This window comes from Parasteatoda tepidariorum, chromosome 4 (genome assembly GCF_982258835.1).
Source record: "Parasteatoda tepidariorum strain Cologne lab strain chromosome 4, Ptep-v5.0, whole genome shotgun sequence".
NCBI lineage: Eukaryota > Metazoa > Arthropoda > Arachnida > Araneae > Theridiidae > Parasteatoda > Parasteatoda tepidariorum.
The window spans coordinates 60169140-60196100 of NC_141758.1; the positions used below are offsets into that span (position 1 = coordinate 60169140).

A 26961-nucleotide genomic window follows, 5' to 3' on the forward strand; every position below is an offset into this window, starting at 1 on the left:
AATTAATTTTTCGTAAATATAATACTGAAGTTGTTGAAGAATTGCTTGTTTTCTTAGTGCAGGATAAAAAATAAAATTTTTTTCCGATTTTACTCTCCATATTTTGAGCTATATACAGTATTCTAGCCATTTTCTGTAAATTAATATTAAATTTCCAATCTGAATTGTAAATAAATTTCAAACTTATTCCAGAAAAAAAATTTATTTTCTATAATAATAAAAACGTTTATATTTCCGTTTAAATTTTAATTCAACTGGTAAAAAATTCTGCTTTAAAGGTTAATGCTTTGACTAGAATTAGCGAAATTAACCATACGCGATTCCATTGAATCTAAATATTTCTCTTATCAACCATTATTTCTTTGAGTGTGAATTCAACAAGTCTTTCTCTGGTTATACTTTCTCTATTTGAGGTAGAAAAAGAGGTGAAATTTTAATATTAAAAGGATATGACGTAAGGCCGCGCCTACAAACAGTTCTGCGCATGCGTTTTATCTCTCAGTCTGACGCAATTTCTCTCATCACTTCCGCCAGCATCCGTGATTTAGTTCCAATTCGTAGTAAGGAGCGTGTTTTGAAAACTACTGATTTCTCTGCAGAGATTTGACAGTTCAGTGTGATCTCCGAATCAGTCATGGCTTCCTGATATTATTCGCTACTCCTTCATTAACATGATCTCCTGATTTTTATTTTCATCAGTTAAGCAAAGAGGCTTTTTTATTAGTGGAAAATGAAGAACAATAAATCTGGAAAACAACTAAAAATGACGAACAACAATTCCAAAAACGAACTTGAAGAGTGCATTGAAAATGATGAGGTGAAAATGAAAAAAAGAATTACCCTGACCAACGGGGTGGCAATTATTGTGGGAACAATTATTGGATCGGGGATTTTTATTTCCCCAAAAGGGGTGTATGAACATTCTGGTTCTTTAGGAGTTGCTTTAATAATATGGACTGCTTGTGGTATTTTCTCAATGTTTGGGGCTTTATGTTTTGCCGAATTAGGAACTTGTATAACAAAATCTGGAGGTGATTATGCTTATCTCATGGAGGCTTTTGGTCCAGCTACTGCTTTTTTGTATCTTTGGGTCGGTTTGCTGGTCATTCGCCCAGCAGTACAGGCTGTACTGGCTCTTACATTTGGTTATTACATGTTAGATCCATTCTTTCCAAATTGCAAGCCCCCTGATGAGGCTTTGAGGCTACTGGCTGGTATCTGTTTGTGTAAGTCAATTTTACTTATTTTTTTCCTTTTTTCTCAGAGGCTTAATCAATCTCGTCTCTAAAATTGTTTGGATAAAAACCAAAATTTGTCAGGAACGAATAGTAAAAGATAAAATATGATATATATTTTTCATCAAAACTTCACATTCGAGTTTTTTTTACACATATAACGAAGAGCAATGGAATATATTTTAAACGAATCACTAAAATTCGAAGATATATTTATTGAAATTAACAAATGGAATATTATATAATTTTAACAATCTACTAAAGTGCCGTATATGTTCAGATTATTCTTTTAAGCATTTAATCGTGTTATCTGTAGATTTAATATAATATATCATTCTAACCTTTATTGAGTATTTGCATGTGTTGTGAATAAATTATTTCTAGAAGCAATTTTAATAATTAAACGTGCGTGATAGTTATAGTTTGAAATATACTTATTTTAATTTGATAATGTAACATCGTACATTTCTTTTAAATGTGCAATTAATAGATGAAATATTATTTAAAACATTTTTGTTTACTATCAATGAATTTGAAAAGCGTATGGTGTATTAACCCGAATTTAATAATCATATATTTGGTATTTGTAAATATGTTGCGAATATAATTAGGAGGAAATATTCTATTCAAGCTCCATTCGCATAAGTTTTCAAAAATTCTGACGAAAAATATCTTTATTTGCATAATTAAAAATACTGTTACAATGTGATTTATGAACGAAATGTTTTAAAATATTTATTCGCATGTGCTTATCTATAGTTGTATTTGAAAATATACTGTTTTGAATCTTTTAATACAATATTTCTTTATTTTACAGTTTATATTAAGCATTAGAATTTTCAATTTATAACATTAAATTTTTTTCTGAATATTTTGAACCATTTTTTGAATATTAAATTTCAGTCAATGGAAAAACAGTAATTTTTTAAATTGTGTTTCTCAAATCTGAGTTTGATCACATTAAATGATAAAATAAACTTCAAGATATAGTTTTAATATTAAAAATAAATTTAACATGATTTGAGATATTTTAGAAGGAAAAAGGAAATTTGATAATAATCAATAATATCACTATTAAAATTTTACAACAGGATTTGAAGATGTGTATGCATAACGATAAATTTTAAAATAAAATGTTAAATTAAATCGTAATATTAAATTCGTATTATGTACGATTGTTTTTAAAAAAATATTTGAAATATCTATGAACTAAAACTGAATTTTATTTCTTCATATAATATGATTAAGTGCCAAATAGCAGCGTCAAAGAGAGTAAATTTTAATAGCACCAAAGCCAGAATAGGCTATACTGCAACGAACTTAAGGGATAAGATAAAAATAAGATTTAAGATTAAGTAAATTAAAAATTTTACCATTTAATGTTATTCCAAACTTCTTTATTGCTTGCCATGAAAACTTCTTTGAATGCCTAATTGAATAAAAAATGTCGCACTGAACAAAAAATGCTGATACTCAAAAGTCTGGCAAATATTTTGTCGCAAACCAATAGCTTCGATAGCAAGAGAGCGGGGGGATTGAGCGGGGGCAGAAGAGAGTAGGGGCGAAACTCTCCGGTAATATTTATTTTGCTTTATAAATTAGATGTTTATTGTAACATCAATATGAAAAGTTTGCAATTTAATTGGGTAGTAACAAAAATTTATTTAAAAATTTTTGAACTTTGTGTGTTTGTGGCCAAGCGTCAGTTCTTACGTTTAAAATTTTATGAATCAAAAAATAAAAATTAAAACACAATAACTACGGATAATAGGTACCAATATAACGAAGCTATTTGTGATATTTCATTTATATGTATGTATGGGGCAATTATTTAAGATTAAGTATAGAAATCTATTCTATGAAATACTATTAATAATATAATAGTTAAAACAAAACGTTTAATTTTATAAATTCCACTGAAATATAATGCAATGGATTTTCAGCGATTTATTATTAAGAGGTTAAAAGTGCTCGACTGTTGATATAAGTCAAAATCCATGCTTATAAAACATTGATTTTTCAAGTAAATCATCCATCATTTTCAAGTAAGTATCCATCAAATATCAAACTATTGAAAAGGAGCAAACATACGCTCCATCCAACCATGGCCAAGCACCGTAGCACGCTTTTCAGGGCCCTATTTTTTAACAGTCATGGTAGAAATGCCACATAATTTTGACCCTGAACAGGTGAAGTGGATAGCGCCTGAGCTGGTACTCCTCCTTCTAAACTTTCATTCCGCAACCAACAACAGGACTTTCAGCTTCAACAGATTTAACGCGCTCCTTACTGTGTATAAACGCCGTATATTTTATTTTATTTCACATTTTTCAATCGACGTTAAACAGCCACCGTAATTCTAAGTTTACGACTTTCAATATTCTACTCCGTAGCCTTATAATTTTGAACCTATTCCAGAAGAAAAGGGAACTTCTGAATCAAGCATCAAGACAAACTTGCCTTCATTTTTTTGATGGAACTAACCCGAATTTGCGTTACATGAAGAGGAAAACCACTAAAACCTCCTATGGTTAGTCCGATGGCAAGGGGATTCTGACCCACTGAGAATATTATACGTCTGTACTGAGATCGGTGCGAGTCGGGAGATGAATTCTTATCAATAAGCTAATGTTGGGATTTGAACCTGGGTCACCCCAAGAATGCGAGTGCTCTATTCTCTGAGCCACCTTGACCTAATTTGCTACCCCAGCTCTTCAACCACTGATTCTTAACCAACAGCGTCATCGAAGCATCGTTAAATAAACCAAATAAATGCTATGCTGAAGGTATTTGCTTAATGATAAATGACTTACATGAATTTAATTTCAAATAAAAGCATTCAGCTTAAGCAAAATGTAAAATGAAGTTCATTAGATTGAGAGGATGGGTTTTTGTGAATAATATCGTTTGATATTGTGTAGGAGGAAGGTGATCCATTCTCCAAATAAACGATAACCAAAGTGGTCATCATTTATTTGATCAATCAAATTTCGTTATTAAACGATAACCAAAGTGTGGTTATCGTTTATTGAGCAAATAATTGATTATCGAGAAGTTGACCAAATAAATGATAATGATATCTAAGAACCGCTCCTATATTTCTCAATTCGAACAAAGCTCTATGTACGAAGGGCTAGTTCACTCCTTTGAAGTATCTCTTGCCGCGCCGATCCTCCGACGTCACTCTAGTGACGTCACTTTGGCGCAAAGCTCGCACTTTTACTTCAAGAACGGAGCGTTTGGCCTTACTAGCTCTAACTAATATTGGATCATTTCTTCTTGCGAGATATTCTAAGACATTTGTTATTTTCTATAATGACTTTCCTCAGTTTTTGCAGTGAATTTACAAGAATTTAAAACTATTATCGAAATGCCAGTTTGCGCGATTGCAACTTGCAAAAGTTCTGTTTTAAAACAAAAGGAAAAAGTATAATTTTTCGCGTGTTCCCTAAAGTAAATGAACAACTATGTAAAGAATGGATTCCGAAATGACACAGTTAATATAAAACCGCAATACGTTTATTCTGTCGTAAAGAACTTTTATAAAAATTCATTATCTAAATAGAAACCGCCTCGCTACTTCATAAAGAAAGGTAGGTGAAAAGAATTAAAAAATAGATAAAGTCAAAGAAAATTAAAATGTAAGTAAAAAGTATAAATAAAATATATAGTATATAGTTGAAATTCTCCTAATTTCATAACATATTTTTTAATGTAGTTATTCTAAATATTTATGATTTTTTTTAAAAATTATATTCTCTTCAATTTAAATATCTATATATTATATCATCGTAAATTTAAATGTCTATAAACAATTGTAAAATTTCTGATGTCATTATGAACCTAAATTATTATTTTGTTTCAGTAATTAGCGTTTAAGGTTGATGTTTCCTAATGATTAAGTATGAACAAATTGCTATTAACGACATATTTTAAAATCAGGGATTCTAAATTTAACTTAACTTATCTTTATAAAAGAATATGTAGATAAAAAAAGTGTCGATATATGCCTTCATTTTTCTTAATACTTAAAGTTAAAACTGAACTTTTTAAAATAAAGTATTTATCGTGTCATTTTCACCAACTAGCAAAACATTTTTATAAGTTTAAAATGGTATTTTTTTAATATAATAACCAAGAAAGTTTTTTTTTAACTATGTTTATGAACGGAAATAATGTGTTAATTACGCAAAGTTTGAAGGCTAATAACCAGAAAAAGTCTAACTTATTTTCACAAGAGAAAGATGCAAAGTTATCATATCTTTGCTTACGATCTCCGAGATCTGTAGACACAGTGACGTCATGAGGAGGGAAATCGTAGCTTCAGCTCTAAGAGCGGAGTGAACTAGCCCTTGTATTCTCTTTAGCCCTGCTATGTACGACCTGTTGGCTTTCCTGCGGAACTTATAGCGTGGAAGCAAAGGGGAGAACGGAAGAAAAGTGTTCTTACTTGTTTACTTCTTGGCTTGATAAACATTCTTATATTTTGTAGCACGTTTTGAGTTGTCTTTCACTTGAGGCGTAAATATTTTTCTTTTTTTACAATATGAGTTAAAAGTTTACCGCTTCCTTATCAAATGAAAGGCTTCATATGAAACAATAACAAACCATAAATTTCTATTTTAGTGTGGAAGTTCGTTTTAGCAGAAATGAGTTAGCAGGAATGGGGAAAAAATGGGTTCGTTGGTTTGGATCAACCTTATTTAAATCGGGATTTATTTTTTAAAAAAAATCATCAAATGGAATCTACTGATTTTTTAAAGAAATAGTATTTTTAAGCACCATTTTTATATGAGACAGTTTAATTATTCTTATGTTTTTTGAAGTCTTAAAATTTATTGTGAGTGTAAGTTTCATTTAGCAAAATTACACAAGTGCTTAGTGTGAAATAAATTACCGCACTTTTGAATTGACATTTTTAAAATCTTATAATTTTTATTACATTTTTTATAGAAACTAAGGACAAAGTGAAAGATTAATGCAATTATTTAAGAGAAATTTAAATTTGACGAAAAAATAGTGAAACTCATTTTGTGATTTTTTTAGACTGTTTAGTAGTTAATAATACTAGTTCTATTCAATTTTCAATAGATTTGAATCTGACATTAGCAAGTATTGGATCAGCAATTTTTAATGTAATAGTAAAGTTTGAAATGTAATGTTATGAATTATTCTTCATAATATTTTAATTCTAACTATATTCCTAAAATTTGAGTAATTATAAACTGAAGTTCTGGAAAGAATTAAAAAAAATCGGACAAAAATTCTGATTTCAATCTAATTAAATTTTTTATTTTCTTTGAAAAAAAATCAAAAAATCAGTAATGTTGATTGCAAGTAATTTTTTTCATAAAAAAATAAATAAATAAATCTAACCTTAATAGCAAGTAATGATTGCGATTGAATTCGAAAATATTGCATCATATCGTTTGAAAACTGTTTTAAGTGTAGTTAATGAGATTTAATATTTTCTATCTGTAAAAAGTGATTTCCATTATAATTTGTTTCATTCCACAGTTCCATTATAATTTGATAAATATAATCATCTATAAGGGTTTAGCATTTTAACCAGTTAACTAAACTGCATATTTCTATTTATTTATTCTTTCGCGTAGCGACTAATAAGGAAATAAATATATAGAATTATATTATTTTCTAAGCAAATGTATACTGATTTTTCATTTATAAAATATTATATTAATAATAAATCATGATTGTAGAGGCGTTTATTTGTGTCAGCTAGCATCCCCACAATTATAATGTTAATAATAAATTATTATATTAATAATAAATTATTATATTAATAATAAATTATTATATTAATAATAAATTATTATATTAAAATAAGATTAATTAAAATTTATTATAATGACAAACGCTTATTAGCAATAGGGATCTTTTATTATCGCTTACATTGCCATTTAATTTATATTATTTTATAGTAAAATACAAAATCTATGTGTATAATATTAAATGTAACAATATTTGCATGTATAATCAATGTATGAAACTACTTTTGTTTTAAAAACAAAAAGTCCGAATTTTGATTCAAATTTTTTTTTTCTATATACGAAGAAATGTATACGAACAAACACTATAATTACTTCTTTTAAAAATTGATTTACTAGCAATAATAACTCAATTATTACTGAATGAAGGTTAAATCTAATAGCTGAATTTTAAAAACCAGTTTTGTAGGAATCTTAAATCGAATATTTTTAGTTTTTTGTATGTTTAAAGAATTTTAAAGACCTATTAAAATTTCTAAGACTATTAAAGTTCTAGAACTGAAATAAAAGATAAAAATTTCAATGAAAGGCTGCGCGTAAACGACATGTTGCTTCTTACACTGGTGCCCAAACGTTGAGCATAATTGATTTTCATACGAATATTTAATGAGATTCAAGCAAATTGTTAGCAAACCTGATATGCCAGTATAATGTGGCTAGACCATAAGTGAACATTACAAAAGATACTTTAACAAAAAAAAAAACTGTTATTTGGCAGTTAAATATGGTGTGTAGCTTGTAGAGATGATTTTGGTTATGCTTTTGGAAACCCAATCCCGTATTCTATCCCATCCCGAGGCACATAGGACACATAGCATTACTTAGAGCTCGAGTCTGACCAAGATATACGTTGGATAAAGGCCAAATTTTGCGGTCTTGCTATTTGGCCTTTGCTGCCTAAACATGGAAATAAGTTATTAAAACTGTTTTATCACAATTAATTGATAAATTTTGCATTGTTTTTATACTTAATAATTGTACCAAACGTTTGTTTAAAAGAAGTTAAAAGAAATTTCATCACGAATCCGAGCCCGACCGAGACTGAAAACTTTTTTCAATAAACGTGCCCGAACCTGCGGCGGGCCCTGGCTCGAGTTGAGCCTGTTTCATCTCTAGCAACTACTTCTTGTAGTATATTGCATAACGATTTACCATATGCGCTATGATAGTGTCGATGAGTTGAGTCCGCAAAGAGTGCCAAGCCTTACGACGAGTTCTTTTCAATTCTGAAATGGAGTTTGATCACTACGGAAGGGCTACAATTTCTCTACAAAGCATGTCGAACTTATTCTCAACAGGATTAAATTCAGAGGAGTGAGCGAGCCTTTTGCATGTGCTGGATACTTTTAAGAAAGTTGTCGACCAAAAGCAAGCACTGAGAAGACACGTTATTTATCATTCATAAGTATGAGTCTAGGATCGACAGCACCTCACAACAGGGTAATGTAAGGCTAAAAAACTTCGCCGCTGTACCTTTTAGCAGTAACAGACCCAGTGTCAGAGAGATGGAGGTCTGCGTGGTCAGGGTAATACAGTATTATACTTACCCCTCTCTATGAATTTGAAGTGTTCTCTCCGTGTCTATTTTTGTGTTCTTCCTTGGGTGTAAACTAGTTCCTTGTCCTCTTAATAGCATTTTCCAACGAGAATCAGTGTTTAGAGTTCATCAATGAACATTAAATGTTCCTACTGTTACAAACTCTAATGCTAATATTTCAAACTTCAGCTTAAACGAAGGTGTTTATGTACCATTTATTGGCCTTTTTGATCGTTTAACTCGATTCTCAGAGCAGCAATTGGATACCTACAAGTGACATCATATTTGGTAAATTTTGATATTTCTCGATTCAAAAGTTAATCAAGTTCGACACACACGCATGTCGTAGCTTACAGATATCCAATTAAATGTGACAATCACATGGTTATAATCACATGGTTTTCCTAATCACGTATTCTTCTCGAGTTGCAAGTACTCAATTGCACATAACCTCCTACCTGCTTTCTATTAGGCATGAAAAGCGTTCTCATACTCGTTTTAACTTGTACCGAAGTTTGACGCATTAAAACGTCGACTGAAATATTTTGTTCGTATACACTATTCGCTAACAATAATTCACAAAGATTGATTTTGAGCAATTTGATCTCTCGTTTTTCCACATTTTACGAATTATGCTTAGGTTTTGGACTCTAGTATAATATTCTTTTGAAATTGTCTGGACCACCGTTCTTTTTCAGTAGTTTTTTAAATTTCTCGCTAGCATTTATAACTTTTAGACAATCTCTTTAATTTTTGGATGTAACTTCTGAATAAAAATCACATTCTTTTTGAAACAGCTCATAAAAAATGTTTCAGCTTTTTCAATAAATTGTTAAGAAAGTTTGAAAAATTAAAGAATGTTTGAAATTATTGAGATCGTTCGAATTGAAGCCTACCGATAAAAGTTAAAGTAATTGAAGATCGTTTGAAAATTTTGAAATCCTTTGGTGTGAAGTTGATAGTTTTATAGTTTGTAGTTGATCGTTTGAAAGACAGAAGATCACCTGAAATTTTAATGATCACAAAATGTGTTCTTTAAATAATAAAAATTAAAAATATTGATATTATTAATGGTGACTTAAATGTTAAATTATTATTTTGCAATTAAGGGAGAGCTACTATACAAATAAAAGCCTTAGGGGCCGTTCAAAAAGTACGTACATCCCGAAGGGGGGGAGGGGATTTGCTATTATGTACGGTTTTGTACGATGGGGGGGGGAGGTATTATACAAAGTACGTACTTTATAAACATACACCAAATTTAAATTTGACTTTATCCTACACCCTCCTTAAGTAAATATTTAATTTTATTTCAAACATAATTATTTTAATTTTTATGAAAAAGGGGGGTAGACTAATAAAATGTACGTACTCTAAGGGGGGGGAGTAAGACCTTATGTACGGTAATGTACGAAGGGGGGAGGGGTTTAAAATTTCTCCATTTTCGTGTACGCACTTTTTGAACGGCCCCTTATAACAGTATGTTCTTTTGCAAATTTTCCGATGTGGTGGGAAATATGATGCTTTATGGCTGAGTTATTAATCATCATATTTATAATGGGAAATAAAAACAAAAACAAAATAGGAAATACAACAAAAAGGGAAATAAAAAAAACAAATGGGAACAAAATGGGAAAAAAAAAGTTTGAAGAGTAGCTTCCAAACTAAATAAAATTTAAAATTACAAACCGAACGAAGTAATAAATTTTAAAAGAAGTCGAATTTTCAAATTTTTATTTCTCAAGAAAAATGTAGCAGATTCCGTTCAAATATTTGATTTTATCAGTCGAAATTGTACACTTAAAGCTAATGCAAATATTTGTTAAAGTTTAAAATTTTTCGTCCACTATTAAATTATGTAAAATAAATTATATAAATTTTAAAATATACCATTCAAATCACGAATAACAAAATTTTAAGCGAATTGTTCTAATCTTATTTGAGAAATGAAATTTTTAATTATACGACATTTTGAAATTTAAATAATTCAACAAATTATTTGTCTTTAATTTGTAAATTATTTGTATTTGACCATGTAAATTTAAATACTTTTAAATGAACTTAAGACTTTGCATATCTTACAATTCAAAATATTTTATTAAAAATAAAACACTAAAAATTATTATTTGCATTGTTTAAAACTCTCTTGCTTTTGGCTGAACAAATTTTAGGATTTGTGTAAAAAATTTTGATTCTGAAATTTTTGAATACAAAAAAAAAAAAAAAAAAAGCTGAACTATAAAATTAAATTAAGAATTAGAAAAATTAAATTGTGTCAGAAATATGGCAAGAAAAGTTAAAATTGTGTCTCCTAATGGCTATTTCAAAGTTTTGGCAACTCTCCTTTCTATTGGGACCATGCCCAACTATTTGAACCATGTTTCTCAAATTACTGTTATTTCCCTTATTTTGAGGATCAACAATTCAAATCCATCGAAAAAAAGGTATTCAGCGAAAGTATGCTTTTGTGTTTGACTCATAACGCCAAATTTCGCTAGCATGTTAAATGACGTAAACTATCGTCAACATATAAAAGACGTAAAATATCGTCAACATATAAAAGACGTAAAATATCGTCAGCATATAAAAGACGTAAAATATCGTCAGTATATAAAAGACGTAAAATATCGTCATTATATAAAAGACGTAAAATATCGTCAGCATATAAAAGACGTAAAATATCGTCAGCATATAAAAAAAGAAAAATATCGTCAGCATATAAAAGACGTAAAATATCGTCAGCATATAAAAGACGTAAAATATCGTCAGCATATAAAAGACGTAAAATATCGTTAGCATATAAATTAGGTAAAATATCATTAGCTCATAAATAACGTAAAATATTGTCAGCATATCGCAAAATGTATTTAAAATTACCTCAACTCTTCGGACACAAGAAACCTTTACACTTCCCGCGACGGAACAATTACAATTTATACTTTTACGATGAATATATGTTTTTTGATAAACATAAAGGAAATTATTTTTATGTTCTCAAATTTGATTCTAAAACATTTGGCATAAAAACATATTCACAAAACAATTTTTTAAGGTTGTAAGTTGGGTTTACCATTAAGAAAAAAAGATAAAAACAAATAATTGTAGCATTTTCTTCCTTGCAATTTTACTTTTCTCGCTTTTTCAGCAAGCTGACCTAGTCTTGATTGGAGTGTTGTTCTGAATACTAATGTATTGTCATTCTAGTTTCATTTCTGTTTATTGAAAAATACTTTTCTTTTGTTTTCCTTAAGAAGCGATTAACAAACTTCCAACATTTCCCTTCTTTATGTTTCCAAGAGTCCGAAACGTATAAACGTTTTTAAATGGGGAAAAATATGAAATGAAATGTAATTCTCTCAGACGATTTTCAGAGATTTCACGTTGGAGGGATATTTAGAATTTGTAGTTTAACGCAGACTTCTTCATGATTATGAATCACATTTTTTATGTATTCACATTTAGTTTTAAGATATTTCAAGTAAGATGCAGATTTATATAATATTTTTTGTTAAATACATTCTTCTACATTTTTTCTGAGTGTGAAAACAAACTAAAAAAAATGAACCGTCAATATTCTACGGTACTAACGATACGTAAAAATGTTTAAAACCAGTACAGTTAGAACTTTCTTGTTTGTAAGGTTCTGTAGTAGAAAATTTTTAATAGAAGATTTAATTGGTAGTAAAATTTAGTTTTAGTAGATTTAATAGGGTTAAAAGAGTTTGAGGTAGGAAAATTTTTATTTTGCAAGACGAGTTTATAATTTATATTTAGGTTTTTTAGTATTTGGGAATTAGGAATTTGCAAATTGGGTTCCAAGATTCGTTAATAAGGAACTTTGTTTTGAGATTCAACCCATTTTAGTCAGCGCATTTTTACTATTTTAGGCAGCATAATTTGAAATGTTATAATAATAAGTTTGAGCGTATAGAATCTGATTGATAGAAAAGTCGGTGTTTTTAATTTTCCCTTTTTAACCATGTATTTAACTGATTCCAATTCAAAATTTGGTTCAAAATTTAGATTTTTGTCATTTAACATTCTGTACCTAATTATGATTTTTTTATCGTTATAAAAAATATTTTTTTTTGAATTAAATTATGTTTAAATAAATAAGCTGTTTAATCGAGTGTTCAAACACTTTCTTAAGATTCCTTAATAGTTTCAGAGATATGGCTAAATAAGCAAAAATAGAAATTTACAGAATTTCCGAACGTTTTCTTGTTTCAAATATGATGACGATATTTTCAAGATTTCAGTAACGGCCATATTTTGAGGGTTAAAAATTTAAATCTGTCACAAAAATTTTATGTTTATTCAAAGAAAGTTGTATTTTTTTGGATATATTTCGTCTACGGAAAAAAGAAAAACATATTTAGATATTTGATCTTCGTACACGGTAATCCAATCAAAAGTAACTAATATGTTCTGTTTGTTGTTTTGCGCAAGGCACACTTACTATAGAACAATTTTTAATTTCTTGCACTAAAACCTACGGAATAATAGGACTGTTTTAAAACAAAATGTTTTAAAATAGCTCCAATGAAGCAATATTAAAACCATAAATTTTACATTATCCAGACTGATGTTGAAATAATTTTGCGACAGAAATATTTTAAATAAACAAGGATAATTTTATTCAAATAATTTACGACTACCATGCTAGAGGAAATCAGACTAAGGTTGTAATTTTTACGAGATTGAATTTTTCCTGCTGTTTTAAATACATGTGTGAGATTATTAAACAAACTTAAATAACTTTGTAAATTTGAAATCAAGTTTACTTGACACTGTTGTTACAAAATAGAGTAAATAAAAGTAATAATTGCTAGAAAATCTTATTTTTCTGGATCTGTATCCTTTAATTTGCGTTGCTTTTTAAAATTATTCGTATTTCTGTATCTACGGTATTCCTTTAAAAATTTTCACCACTATCACAAAAATAGCAAAATGGATTGTTATTTTTTGTAGTTTTTTTTTTATCAAAATATATTTTAAATTATTTTAATATATTTTTTCCCCATCGAAATGCGTGATTTTCCTCCCCTTCTATTTTAAGCACCGTAAATTTTAATTATTTTATTCAATTTAAATTTTAATTTTAATAAATTCTGGGAATTTGGCAAATAATTGCTATTAGAATTGTTTTCGTAAGTTTTAATTACGTGTGCTGCAGAAGTTTTTTTTCTTCTAATATTTATATCTTAAGTTTTTCCGTATTTTCAAAATGATAATGTAATCATTAAAAATGTGGGTAAAAAAATATCTATTTTTGACAAATAAAGATTTTTTTATGCTTGAGCAATTTTGATTTTTTTAAAAATTTAAACAGCATGGCGTACAGTGGGGTTATACTGCTGTTGTGCAAGTCTTATAATAGAAATTTTATTTTATTTTATAACCGACGTTGAACAGCTGACCCAATTCTAAGTTTACGACTACCAATGTTTAACTCCACAGCCTTGTAATTTTGAACTCAATCCGAAAGACAAGGAAACTCCAGGATCAAGTATTAAGACAAACTAGCCTTTGTGGAGGACTTTTTGATGAAACTATCCGGCATTTGCGTTACATGGAGAGGAACACTAAGTAAACCTCCCACGGTTAGCCCAACGACAAGGGGATTCTAACCCACGATCCGTCTATCACTGAGGATATCTTATGTCACGGTGGTAGGTTCGAGCTGGAAGCAGAGTTTAAATTGACCAGCCAACTCTGGGATCGAACTTGGGTCACTTCATTGGGAAGCGAGAGCTCCATCCCAGGAGTTGTAATGAGTTATGAGTTCAAAATAAATTTCACTGTCACGCAGTTTTAGGATTAATCAGAGGTCTGTGCAGACAATTTGTGAAAGGTCCTGTTTTTGTAAAACTGTGAAAAAATTAGTTGTAATTTGTGAATATTAAATAAGCGTTAAGTCACATTCTTTCAACCAGGGTCCTGCTTTTGTGAATTTGTGCAAACAATAATGTGAATAAGTCTTTTTTCCCCACTGGGAAGGGATAATTCGATTAGCAAAACAATAATGAAGATAAACAAATTTGTGAAGGGTCCGATTAAAAGAGAAATCATTTTGTGAAGGGTTTGTTTTTAAGTTAAAATATTTTGTGAACGGTCCGTTTTTTGAAAAGATATTTTGTGAAGGGTCCGTAAACGAACCCAAATTTCTTCTAAACAGATCCCTGTTAATGTAATTAATTGGTTAATATTTGTAATAACCAAGTAGGTCGGTAAAAGAAGATCAATTTATCACCTGTACCACTTTCCAATTAATTATTACCAATAAAGTGTGATCAAAGTAATAATTTATTCAACAATGCCTTACAATTTTGATTAAATATACCAAATTCCTTAATACAAAACATATGTTGAGAGATAAAATTTTGTGTCTACCTTAATAACATGAATGTTAAATTTTAAATCGTGTAAAGCTTTCCAGTAATATATTTTGATGCATTGAAATCAATCCATGAGCTGTTTCGTATTTTATACAATATATTAAATCAGTATTTGTGGAGTGATATTAAATTTATGAACTCAAGGTTTCAAAAATTATCATTTATCAGTAGATATGATAGCTATAAGAAAACAAATTGAACTCTACTAATCTCTACAACAACGGATTTATTATCACAGTACATAAACGCATAAAACTTACGTTATACAGTTATCACTAGTAGGAAAATTAGGGACAACCGTAATCTCAGGCTCAATTCGTAGGGTTGCTTAACGTTTTCTCGTAATAGGTTGCCATTTTTTGTTATTTATCTCAACTGTTGACTAAATTGATTTTTTTTTTTCGTTTCGTTTCTACGCCATTTGTAACAGGAACAAAAAAAAAAACCGCAGACGTTATTGATTCGATTAATTCTATACATTTTTTAAACTTTATTGAACAGCTATTAAAAATGCTAAACAATTCACTAAAATGCTGTCATTGTTAACGCATGATTGGAAAACGATAAAAGATATTGAAACATTTTATATTCCATCTCTGAAAATATTATACTGCGGAAGGAAGAGGGTATAGACTTAAATGACCGCTATCTAGACAAGTGAGGTATTTTTCTGATTTTATTTTACACTGAATCGAATGAAATCAATCCCAAAAATGTAGAACTAATATTTTAGAAGTTATTAAGGTTTTATCTATAAAACGTACAGTTTTTACTTATACAATATACTCATATAATTTACGCATTTATAGGTATCAAAGGGCAGACAGGACGATCCGCCCATCTGAAAACACTTAGGGAGAACACTGTCAAATTTGCAATTTATCTTTGAAAAACTTAATGCATTCACTATTGATATAATAAATTCTTATTAAAAATTAAAGGACTTATTTTAGAACAAATTTATTGTAACATACAATTACAATATATAAAACCCATGTTTACATGTTACTTGTTGTAAATGTATTTTCTATTTTATATAAAACAAGAATCAATTTAAAAAATAAAGCATTTAATATCAGGAGTCCCATATGCAGAACATTATACTTTTTCATTTTTAAATATTTTCAACTTCATAAAACAATAATACATTTCTTTTCCCGCATCGCAGACCTTTCAGTGATCTACAAAATATCTAAAATAAAAGAAACAAAAAACCATGGTCATGATAAAATATTACAAACAAATTAATATTAGATAACAGAAATTAAATACTATTAATTTGAAATAATTTCTATCTCCAGATATCCTTCAAAAACTTATACTAAGTCAGATAATTATTTTGATCATAATTTTTAAATTATTCCATATATTAATGTAATGTGGGTATGTGGGTAAGTATAAATGGTTTTTTAATTTTTATGATTGGGCTGAAGTTAATTTTTTAAAAAAATTATTAATTATATTTCTTAAATATTTTTTGCCCCATTGAGGATAAGAAGCAAAGTAACCCATTGAAGATAATTTGTAAAATAAACTTACATAAAGTAAACTTACATGGGAAAATGGGCATGGCTCAAGATGAGTTTTTAAGAAAATGAACTTTGCTATTTAAGAAAATAAACATATGTATTTTAGAAAATGGTCATAGTATTTTATTCTATTTTTCAAACTTTTCTTATAAAATTTGGTCTTTTTTTTAAAGAATAATATAATCCAAATAAATTCGTAATGACTTCGCCATTTGCATAAATCCCTCTGCATACGTTTTTGAAAAATTAGTCCTTTTTTAGACTTTAACATTAATAGTTGTTTTTGCAAGTCTGTCAAAAGTTCAATCAATTTATTTATAATAATGGAATTAAATTTACTTTGAAGTAGTTTAGATTTTATTGTTTAATGTGTTGAATACGAAGAGATCACCTGAAAAATTTCTTCGTAATTATTTACAAAGCCACAGCTCCGACTCCTAGACTACGGACCTTAATCATTGTGCTTTATGCTTTAACCCATTATGCCTTAAGATTTTTACCCATTATGCTTTAAAATTTAAAAAAAAGTAAGAAAATACGAAATTCTCCGTTTTATTGTTAAGTTTGGTTTGAACATTTAAACTGTGCATTTTGAGATGCGTCCATTTTTTTAAACACGCTTTTTGAGCTATTATGTTCATTTTCTTATACACACTTCTTAGAGTATATCCATTTTCTTAAACACTCATTTTGATCTGTGTCCATTATCTTAAACACGCATTTTTAACTATGTTCATTTTCCTAAATTCTCATTTTCATGTGTGTTCACTAGAAAATGCTCAAACTGTGTCCATAAAAACCGCTTAAAATATGCATTTAAGAAATTAATTAAGCATTTTAAAGTGTTCTTTTTAAACTCGCATTTTATGCTGGGACGAGATAAAATGCTCATCAACAATATTCAATTTAAAACTAAAAACTTGCTTAAACTGCGACTTTCCCCGTTTCTTTGATAACAAATCCTCAAAAAACACCCTTAATCATGTTTTACATAAAGTTACATTGTAAGATAATTTTGATTGATGGTTTTGCCTTCCTCAATTAAACCTTTACTCTCCCTTCTACTATATTAGATCCAAATATTACTCTCATTTCAACAATAAAAATTAGGTGTTTTTTCTAACTTAGAATAATCATTTAATCTGAATAATCAGATTTTTATTTTATTCAGATTATTTCATTCATTTTTATTCAGATTATTACATTTTTTGATCCCTTTAATCATTTTTTAAAATCATTTTTTGATCTGTTTCTGTCATTCACAGTAACATCTTTACTTGACTTTTTAAAGCGAGAACATGTCAATGATTGTCTTAACAACACAGCTTAATTGAGACATTCGTAGAAATTGCAATTGCTAACTTAAATGGCTGGTAAAGCTTTTTTGTCAACCGCGTTGAGCCAGTATTAATTACTGAAGATGGAATTTATGCTATTCATATTAAACAATTAATTTCGGATATCCAGTTCTGCAACTGCAATGTAAAAGTAAATTAAAAGATTGTTGAAATTATAGAGAATCTTGCTATTAGGAATACATTCAGCCTTTCTCGGCTGTTTCCTTGTTCTCAAGTTCCTTGATATTGGTTGAAATATTTAACTAATTTGTACTTTTTAACACGTTGAATGTCACGCTAATTTTACATGGCTTGCCCGTCTGACCAAAATGATTTTCTCAGTATGTATTGTATTAATTTCTTCAAACCATTTTAGTAACGATAATAATATAAAAAAGATTAAAAGCATTAAAAATTTACTCGAATTATGTGTTTCTAATAATCTTGGCTTCACCCGTTACTGGTGACCTCCATGGCGCTACAAACAAGTTCAGTGCCGGTCACCGGTGACCCCCATGGCATTCAACGTGTTAAGTTGAAATTGGAAGCTTTTTCTCATTCAAAGGAATTTTTCAGAGATAAATAGCTTGGTAAATCAGGGTGATCGTTAATTAAGAGTTGGTCAAAATAAATAATGAAATGAAATGTACAAAAATAAACGAGAAACCGCTGAAAGTTTTTTTTTATAATTTTTTATTTATACTAATTGAAATGCATTTTAGTTTTTTGCTATGAAACGTTTGATTAATGTATTTAGTTTTTTTGTTTTGGTTCAAATAAATTCTTAGCAATTTTGCGATGTTATACAGCACACATGGCCCGAAATATTATCAATAACAGACTGATTACTGAAAAGCTTGCAATTTTATGACTATCTCCATGTCTGTGGTTGTGGAAGAGGATGGTGGTGATTTAATTCTTTCCCATTTACGTTAGATTCTTTTTTTATGAAAACATTTTCTTAAAGCATGCACATGAGCAACAGAAGGTATAGAATCGATTCAATGGTTTGCACAACATCTTTTGTTTGTTATTGCAGTCATGTAATTCATATTAAAGGGTATGAAAATCTTCACACTGCTTTGCTATATTTCTTATCTACATCAAATTTGGAGGATGTGAACTAAGAGTCTTAAAATTCTTACAAACAGAATGAATTTTCCACGAATACATGATTTTTTGCCTGACAGAGAGGGAATAAATGTATTAGAGTTGAGTGACATTGAGAATGAGTGAGTAATATTGAGTGTGAGTGAGTATAATATTAAGTATGAGTGATATTGGAAATGAGTGATTAATATTGAGAATGAGTGAGTGATATTGGAAATGAGTGATTAGTATTGAGAATGAATGAGTGATATTAGAATGAATGAGTGATGTTAAGAATGAATGAGTGATGTTAAGAATGAATGAGTGATGTTAAGAATGAATGAGTGATGTTAAGAATGAATTAGTGATGTTAAGAATGAATTAGTGATATTAAGAAGGAATGAGTGATATTAAGAAGGAATGAGTGATCTTAAGAATGAATGAGTGATATTAAGAATGAATGAGTGGTATTGAGAATGAATGAGTGGTATTGAGAATGAATGAGTGGTATTGAGAATGAATGAGTGGTATTGAGAATGAATGAATGGTATTGAGAATGAATGAGTGATATTGTGAATGAATGAGTGATATCGAGAATGAGTGAGCAATTTTGAGAATGAGTGATTTTGACAGTGAGAGAATGATTTTGAAAGTAAACGAGTGACTTTGTGAACGAATAAGTAATTTTGAGAATGAGTGAGTGGTCTTGAGAATGAGCGAGTGATTTTGAGAAGGAATGATTACTTTTGAGATTGTTTACTTTTAGGAAAGAGTTATTACTCTTATGAATAAGTGATTATCCTTGAAAATGATTGAGAGCTTTTGGGAATGGGAGCTTTAGATAATGAGGGTTTTTGAGGTTGGGAGAATGTTTACTGTATTGGTTATTAGTAAGCCATAAAAAATTCTTGCAAGACATGAATGATTATTTTTGGTCAATTTTAAACTTTGATTTGAAGTACTTATAAGAAATATTTCTGAGGCGTTGAGTGAGACTGATGGCGGTCAAAATCAAAGCCGACAGAACAATATATAAAAATAATATAGTTTAAATTTTCTGTTGTAGTGATATTTTCTTTTATAATGCATTCTTATTGTATTTCAGGTTTGCTCTCCTATGTCAATTGTCGTAGCGTTCGCTGGGCGATGCGCGTACAAGATCTCTTCACTGGAGCAAAGCTTTTTGCCCTAATCTTTATAATTATAGGTGGAGCTTGGAGGATTGGTCAAGGTAAATAGTAGTTTATAAATTTATTTTATTTCAATTTAAAATAACAAAAAAGCTGTTTACAGCATAATAAAATTTTTTTAATAAAACAAAATTAAAATTAAAATTGTTAAAATGAGAAAATAATAGAGAATTCTATTGCTTTCTCAATTTTGTGAAATTATTAAAATTCCGTTGTGATTAATTCTAATTCCTTTTTGGACAAAAGGTTGATTTGAATTTAGACTTTAAGGGCACAAAAACTGCAGTCGACTAAGCTGCGCCATACATAACTGATATTTAATGTAAATGAGCTGATAAGATGGTGCTATAAATTAAATCTTACGCTAAAAGATTTGATTAAAAAATATGAACTGTAATAGGGATTTAATGTAACGTGAAAACAATAAAGTTAAAAATTTCAGGAAAGGAAAAAAGGTTACATTTAGAACACCCGCTACTACCCCCAAATAACTTGATGTTTTTTCCCTCTCAAAAAAGTTCAATTTTGTGAAAGGATTAACTGTTTGCGGGACAGAAAAATTCGGATTAAAGTTTTGAAGATGGCAGCGAATACTCCGAAAATATGTTCAAGTTTAAGGCACAGTCTGAAAAGAATGGTTTATTTGAGTTATATACAACGTAAATCAATGCCTTGGCTGAAAAATTTAATACGAATGAATTTAAAAAAGAAATGTAGCGTGAAAAAAATTAGAAATTTCGAAAAAGTAGAAAAAAGGTTATATATATAACGCCTGCTACTTTCCCCTAAACCTAAGATTTTTTTCTCTCGCAAAAAAGTTCAATTTTGTGAAAGGATTAACTGTTTGCGGGACAGAAATAAGCTCTGATGAAAGATTTGAAAGATGTCATAAATTCTCCGAAAATGTGTTAGAATATGAACTAAAATAAGAATGAAATCTAAGGTGAAAAGGAATAGATAGATAAAGGAATAGATAGAGAATTAACTGTTTGCGGGACAGAAATTTTGATGAATGATTTGAAGAATGACAGAAAATACTTAGAAAATATATTTAAGTTTAAAGCTCAGTCTGAAAAGAAAGGTTTATTTCAGTTCTACCAGACGAATTCATGCTACCTAAAGAATTATCTTGGCTAAAAAAAATGACTGTTATTTTTTATAAATAACCAGAAATTTTTTCCCCTCTCAAAAAGTTCTGCCATAAAAAGAGTTGACTGTTTGGGCGAAAGATTTAAAGAATTGCTTAGTAAGAATTGAAGAATAGTATAAAATTATCAAGGTGAACGCAGCCTTAAATGACACATTTATTTCTGAAAAAAATGAATTGCTACCTAAGTAAAAAAATTGATAAAAAATAAAATGATTCTTAAGGTGTATTTAGTATTATTACGACCACTCCTAGACTACGATTCCAGAAAATTCCTATTATAAAAGCTTTTTAAGCTTCTTTCAAATAGAGGCCATGTCATGCCACAGCCAAACTAACGTGAAAAATTCGATCTCTTATATAAGGGTGAGAAAAAAAGTAACCACATGTCAGTAACCAGCGGTGGCGCTATTTATCATCTATTTGAAATATAAGTCTGGTAATTTTTTATGTACTATTTCATTCACTATTGCATAAAAGAAACAGGTTCTAAAAGGCCAGAATCTTACGATTTGAATGTTTATTGCTTTTAAAAATTCCATCACGTATTTCTTTTATAACTAATGCTTTAACTAAAAATAGTGTGTGATATTTATAAATTAACCTTTTTTAAATGTGTATGCAAGGCATGTGATACTAAGTCTTGGAACTTATTGTGTTTCTTTTTTTTTTTTTTTGCTGTCTGAGTTTTGAAAGATATATAATTGATTTATGTATTTCCCAGGTCATTTAATGTACAGATTTACAATTAAAAAAATGTCTATTAAAAAAGATTACAAGCTTTCCATGAAAACAACTGCCGAAAAGAAAAATAGAAACACATATATATTTGATATGTTATTGAAATTTTAACATTGCGATTTATCGTCAGGATATATCAAAATTTTGCGATACATCACGATATTTTTCAATTTATCTATTTTCATTATTTTTACATTGATCTGTATTATCAAAGCTCACTATTATAATGTATTTGATAATTACCTCTATAACCAAAACTCGCGATATTATCGTTTTCTATATTTAAAATTTCCATTAATCTTCACAACATCATAGTAATCAATAGTACATTTATCGTTATCCCATTCAATGTTTATCGTTCTCTAGAATAATTTCGATACTATCGTTGTCTATTATTATCGTATATTCGATATTGGCGAATGTACGATATATTGAGACACTACAGTTTTGAAATACCATTAGATTATAAATCAAAAAGTTTGGAATTTTATATTTAAATAAATGATTGTATTTTTCGTTAGAATGCTTCTCAGGTTATTATGCATATAAAATTTGATATAAAATTATAAAATTTGAAATAATATAAAATTGATAAAATAATATAAAATTGATAAAATTTGAAAGAATTCCCTTTAACAATTATGCCTTATACAGCCCAGAATATATTGTTCTCTATTATGTAATTAATTTGAAAACAGAAACAAAGTAGGGGAGAGGGGGGCACATGTGAACAGGGGGCACATGTGAACATGGTATGTTTTACCAATATGAATTGAAATAAAAAATCTCGAAAAATTTTCAATTGATGTCAGTACTAGTCCTACCTCTCTGAAAAACTTTCAGAACAATGAAACATTTTGTTGTTCTATTCTGACAATTTCTTTGTATCAGCTGGTGTTGTATATATTATAATCACTCACTTCTTCAAGTGAAAGCATAATATAAATCAACTAATAAACTGAAATTAACTATTGCAGACCATTATATGAACATTCAGGTAAGTTTATGACAATTCTTCTTTTTTTTTTTACTCAATTAAAAATTCTTTATTTTTCAAGTTAGGTTTAAGAAGGATGATGGGGCACTTGTGAACAAAAGATCTGGGGCAGATGTGAACAGTTCACAAGTGCCCCTACACAGTATTAAGATTATTATCCTCATGATATTATAAGTTTAAAAAACATGTATGCATTTAAAATTATTATTATTTAATTTTCCATAATTAATTTATTAATTTTTCCTTTAAAAAATTTTTTTTTTATTAAATGGTTGATCGCGCATCACGCATATTAACTGATACACCGGAGAAAATAGAATTGCTAAAGCTACAAATGAAAAGATAGAAAAAATGAAAAAAAAAGCATGAAAGAGTATTAGAGAAGAAAGAAAAAGGCCCATTACAACTCCCTTTGAACATGAAGGTGCGAAAAACCCAATAACGGAAAAATTATTGTACAGCTGAAAAATTATTTTCTTATTGACAGTACTGTTGTACAATTTAAATTCACATAGTAAGCTACAACCCCTTCTGTATAATGCGTATCTATATCTGTAATAATAATGATTTTTTTTCTTTGAAGTATGATGATTGCTTTGTGTTTTTAATCTTGTTCATATGTGCCCCAGGCATGTTCACATGTGCCCCCAATGGGGGCACATGTGAAAAATTGAAGTCATTTTTCTAAAATATTATAAAGTAAAGAAATATTTTATTGAAAAATCTCAAAAAATTCCATAAGACAAAGAAAAGACTATTTAAACATATGGACTTCTTTACTATGAAAAATTGATGATATTTTTTGAAAAATGAAGAAATAAAAAAATTTGTTCACATGTGCCCCCCTCTCCCCTATTATGTTCCATTGGTGTGTACAGTTCGCAAAAAAAAAGGGTTCCCCTGATTAACCTGATTTAATGATCGGATTTAAAGCAGGAGAAAATAGATCACTTTTGAAAGAAAATTCTTCAGTCAATTTTTGGAGCAATGAAAGAAAATAATGCATAATGAAGTTTATCTAACCATGAAATGTATAATAAATATAGACAACCAAACATTGTAAGAGTCATTAAGTCATACTGGATCAGATGGCTGGGACATGTTTCTCGTTGTGAAGACTCTGATCCATCTAAAAAACTAACATTTTAAAAGAATAGGGTACAAGATAGAGAGGAAAACCGGTAACGAGGTGATTGGGCTGCGATTGGAGAAGTACCCGAAAGTATTGGGAATGAATAGACGGAGAAATCTAGCTACTAGTTGAACTGTCTGGAACAGGCAGGCTGAGTAAGCCTTGGCCTGTACTGGGCTGTAGTGCTGTTAAAGAAGAAGAATGATTAAATTTATATTTAAAATTTAATTTCTCAAGAACGATCGATTCTTTCCAATTTTGCTTTTTTCCATATTCTTAAAAGATGTCGAAATTTGTACACTTTACAATTCCTAAATTTTCTACTATTGTTAAATAAAATAATAAAAAATAATATATATTTACTAAAAGGAATTATCATGGAATTATCCATTGTGCATGATAATATCATGGATAAACGAATTTTATAATAATGCACAAATATTTTTAATTCTCTTAAATACGCAGAAAGTAAAATTATCACCAAGTAATCCAAACTTTGGACCACTCTCCTGAAAATTATTGGGACCATATTTCCCAGATTACGGCCACCAACAAGCCATTATGTTTCACTATTTGGTAACATTTTAAGCCACCATAGGACTAAATACAATTTACTTATTTTATCTTTCTTTGGAATTGCACAGATATTTTATTTCATTTTGTTACTTTTGCTGACCATTATTTTCTATGCCAAACGAGCTATGTTGAAAACAATCTTGATTTTTTTCACGAATCAAACTCGACGTTTATTCTTTTAAAATAAGAAAAATGAATATTCATCTCATATTTTATTCTTAACTCTTATTGATATTAAATATTATTAAACTCTTCTACAAATCAAGCACTTTTCCATCCTCACGAATTTTTGAGTTCCCCAGAATCCCAATAAGTTCGATGCAGCTTTTGTCCTTTACTGAACTTGAAACTTATCTAACAGGTAGTTCTTCGCTTTCTTGATGTGCGGCTGTTATCAAAATGGTGGATAAAAGAAAATGAAGAGCCGGAAATATGAATTATTCATTCGGAAATGGGAGCCAACCTCAGAGGAGGGTGGCCAACCAATTTCTGAAGATAAAATTCACCACTTTATTTTTATTCTCTTCGAAGAGCGAAAATAAAATGTTCATTCATCTGTCTTATTGTATCAGTTTTCACATTTCTCTCTGCCTACGCAGTTAAATGGGAATATTTTCAATTTCTTTTTACTCTAATCAGAATTAAAGTCAAAAGTGGAGGATTACAACCCTTAGATTAAATAACTAGGATTTATGTTTACTAAAGCTGCTCCAAAAAAGGTGATTACAAATTCTGATTTTCAATTAATAAAATGAAATAAGAGTTGTGAAAACTACGTTTTTTTAAGTAGGGTAAAAAAGAATGAAATTTTATCAAACTAAAATGAAAACTCTAGGGCGCATCGCTTTTGTACTAAATTTCTGTTAGACATAAAAATGCAGTTGAAATTACAGCCCTCTATGCTCTTTGTAAATGGAAGAGGCGTCTTAAAAGGTAACGTGATTTTCACACTCTCTACACTTTTCTTCTCTCCGTTACCACGATTTCAACCGAATTTTTCTTTTCCACACGACCATAAGTTGCAAAACGAATTTGGAAAAAAACAAGATTTGTAGAAATCATGGTATATACAGGGTGCCTCAGTTAAACGTTTCAGAACTCCTAAGAGAGTTAGAGTGCATCCTGACGACTCGGATTCATATAGCAATGCGGGGTCGGAAATGCTTTCTAGACGCGGTAGATGGCGTTGTACGAAAGTTCCGAGCTTTCCGGTGCGTTGGCCTCCTCGGTCACCCGACCTATCATGTCTTGATTTTTATTTCTGGAGTCATCTGAAAACACTGGTTTATGACACCCCTGTTGACAATGCTGAGGAGCTGGTTGCAAGAATCGCAGTAGCTACCGGAGAAATTCGAGATAAGCCTGGAGTATTGCAGAATGTTCGGATGTCCATGCGCCGGAGGTGTGCATTGTAGCCGGTGGCGAAACTTCGAACACTTACTTGAACCCAAGCACCTTATGCTTTTTTCAATGTATTATTAAAACGATTTTTCACTTACGGTCTCTTTTCTTTATGGTGCTTCTGTGCACATTACCGCTTCAGGAAAGCATTTCCGACCCCACATTGCTTTATGATTTTGAGTCGTCAGGATACACCCTACCCCTCTTAGGAGTTCTGAAACGTTTAACTGAGACACCCTGTATATAACATGGTTTCATGGGATTGTAACAGAATAATAAATTATTATGGTATCAACAATCATCGAACAGAATATAATCAGGCTACCAATAATCATCGAACAGAATATAATCATGGTTTTATAACAGAAAGGGGTAAGTGTTGAGAGTAAGGGAACCACGCGACTTTGAGACGCATATTATACGAGGGTTGTAAATTAAATAGTGGCAACCATACGGACGTCACGGTGAACGTTGACATCACTGGTCTAGTAACTAGTTTGTACTCTATATCCACGCCCTCTAGTGAACTGCGGTGCTTGTTTATTGCAGTTGTACATAATTTGTTCTTTTTTTTATTTGATTTTTATAAGTTGTAATGATTAATAATAATTTATAACATTCAGTCTCTTTGCTAGAAAAATCTGAAATTCGCAAATTTTATGACACATTTTTTTTCCAAATTTTTTTAAAGATTTATAATTCGTAAAATTAAAAAAAAAAAAAAAAAAACTAATATGTTTTTTAAATTTAATTCTTTATATCATTCTGAAATTCTAATATTTGAAATAAAATAAAACACACAATTTATGTACTTACAAAAAATAAATAAATAAATAAAATAAAGAACATTTTAGTAAACATTC

General features: G+C 29.4%; 1 protein-coding gene across 1 annotated transcript in view; it reads left to right on the forward strand.

Annotated features, from left to right (window-relative positions):
- The first annotated feature begins 529 nt into the window (after positions 1-529).
- LOC107443310 (cystine/glutamate transporter) overlaps positions 530-26961 on the forward strand; it is a 56396-nt gene continuing 29964 nt past the window's right edge. The window contains exons 1-2 of the mRNA XM_016057133.5: positions 530-1226; positions 20020-20145. Of these exons, the coding sequence (XP_015912619.1) occupies positions 731-1226; positions 20020-20145 (622 nt within the window). The 5' untranslated portion in view covers positions 530-730. The remainder of the gene's footprint in view (positions 1227-20019; positions 20146-26961) is intronic.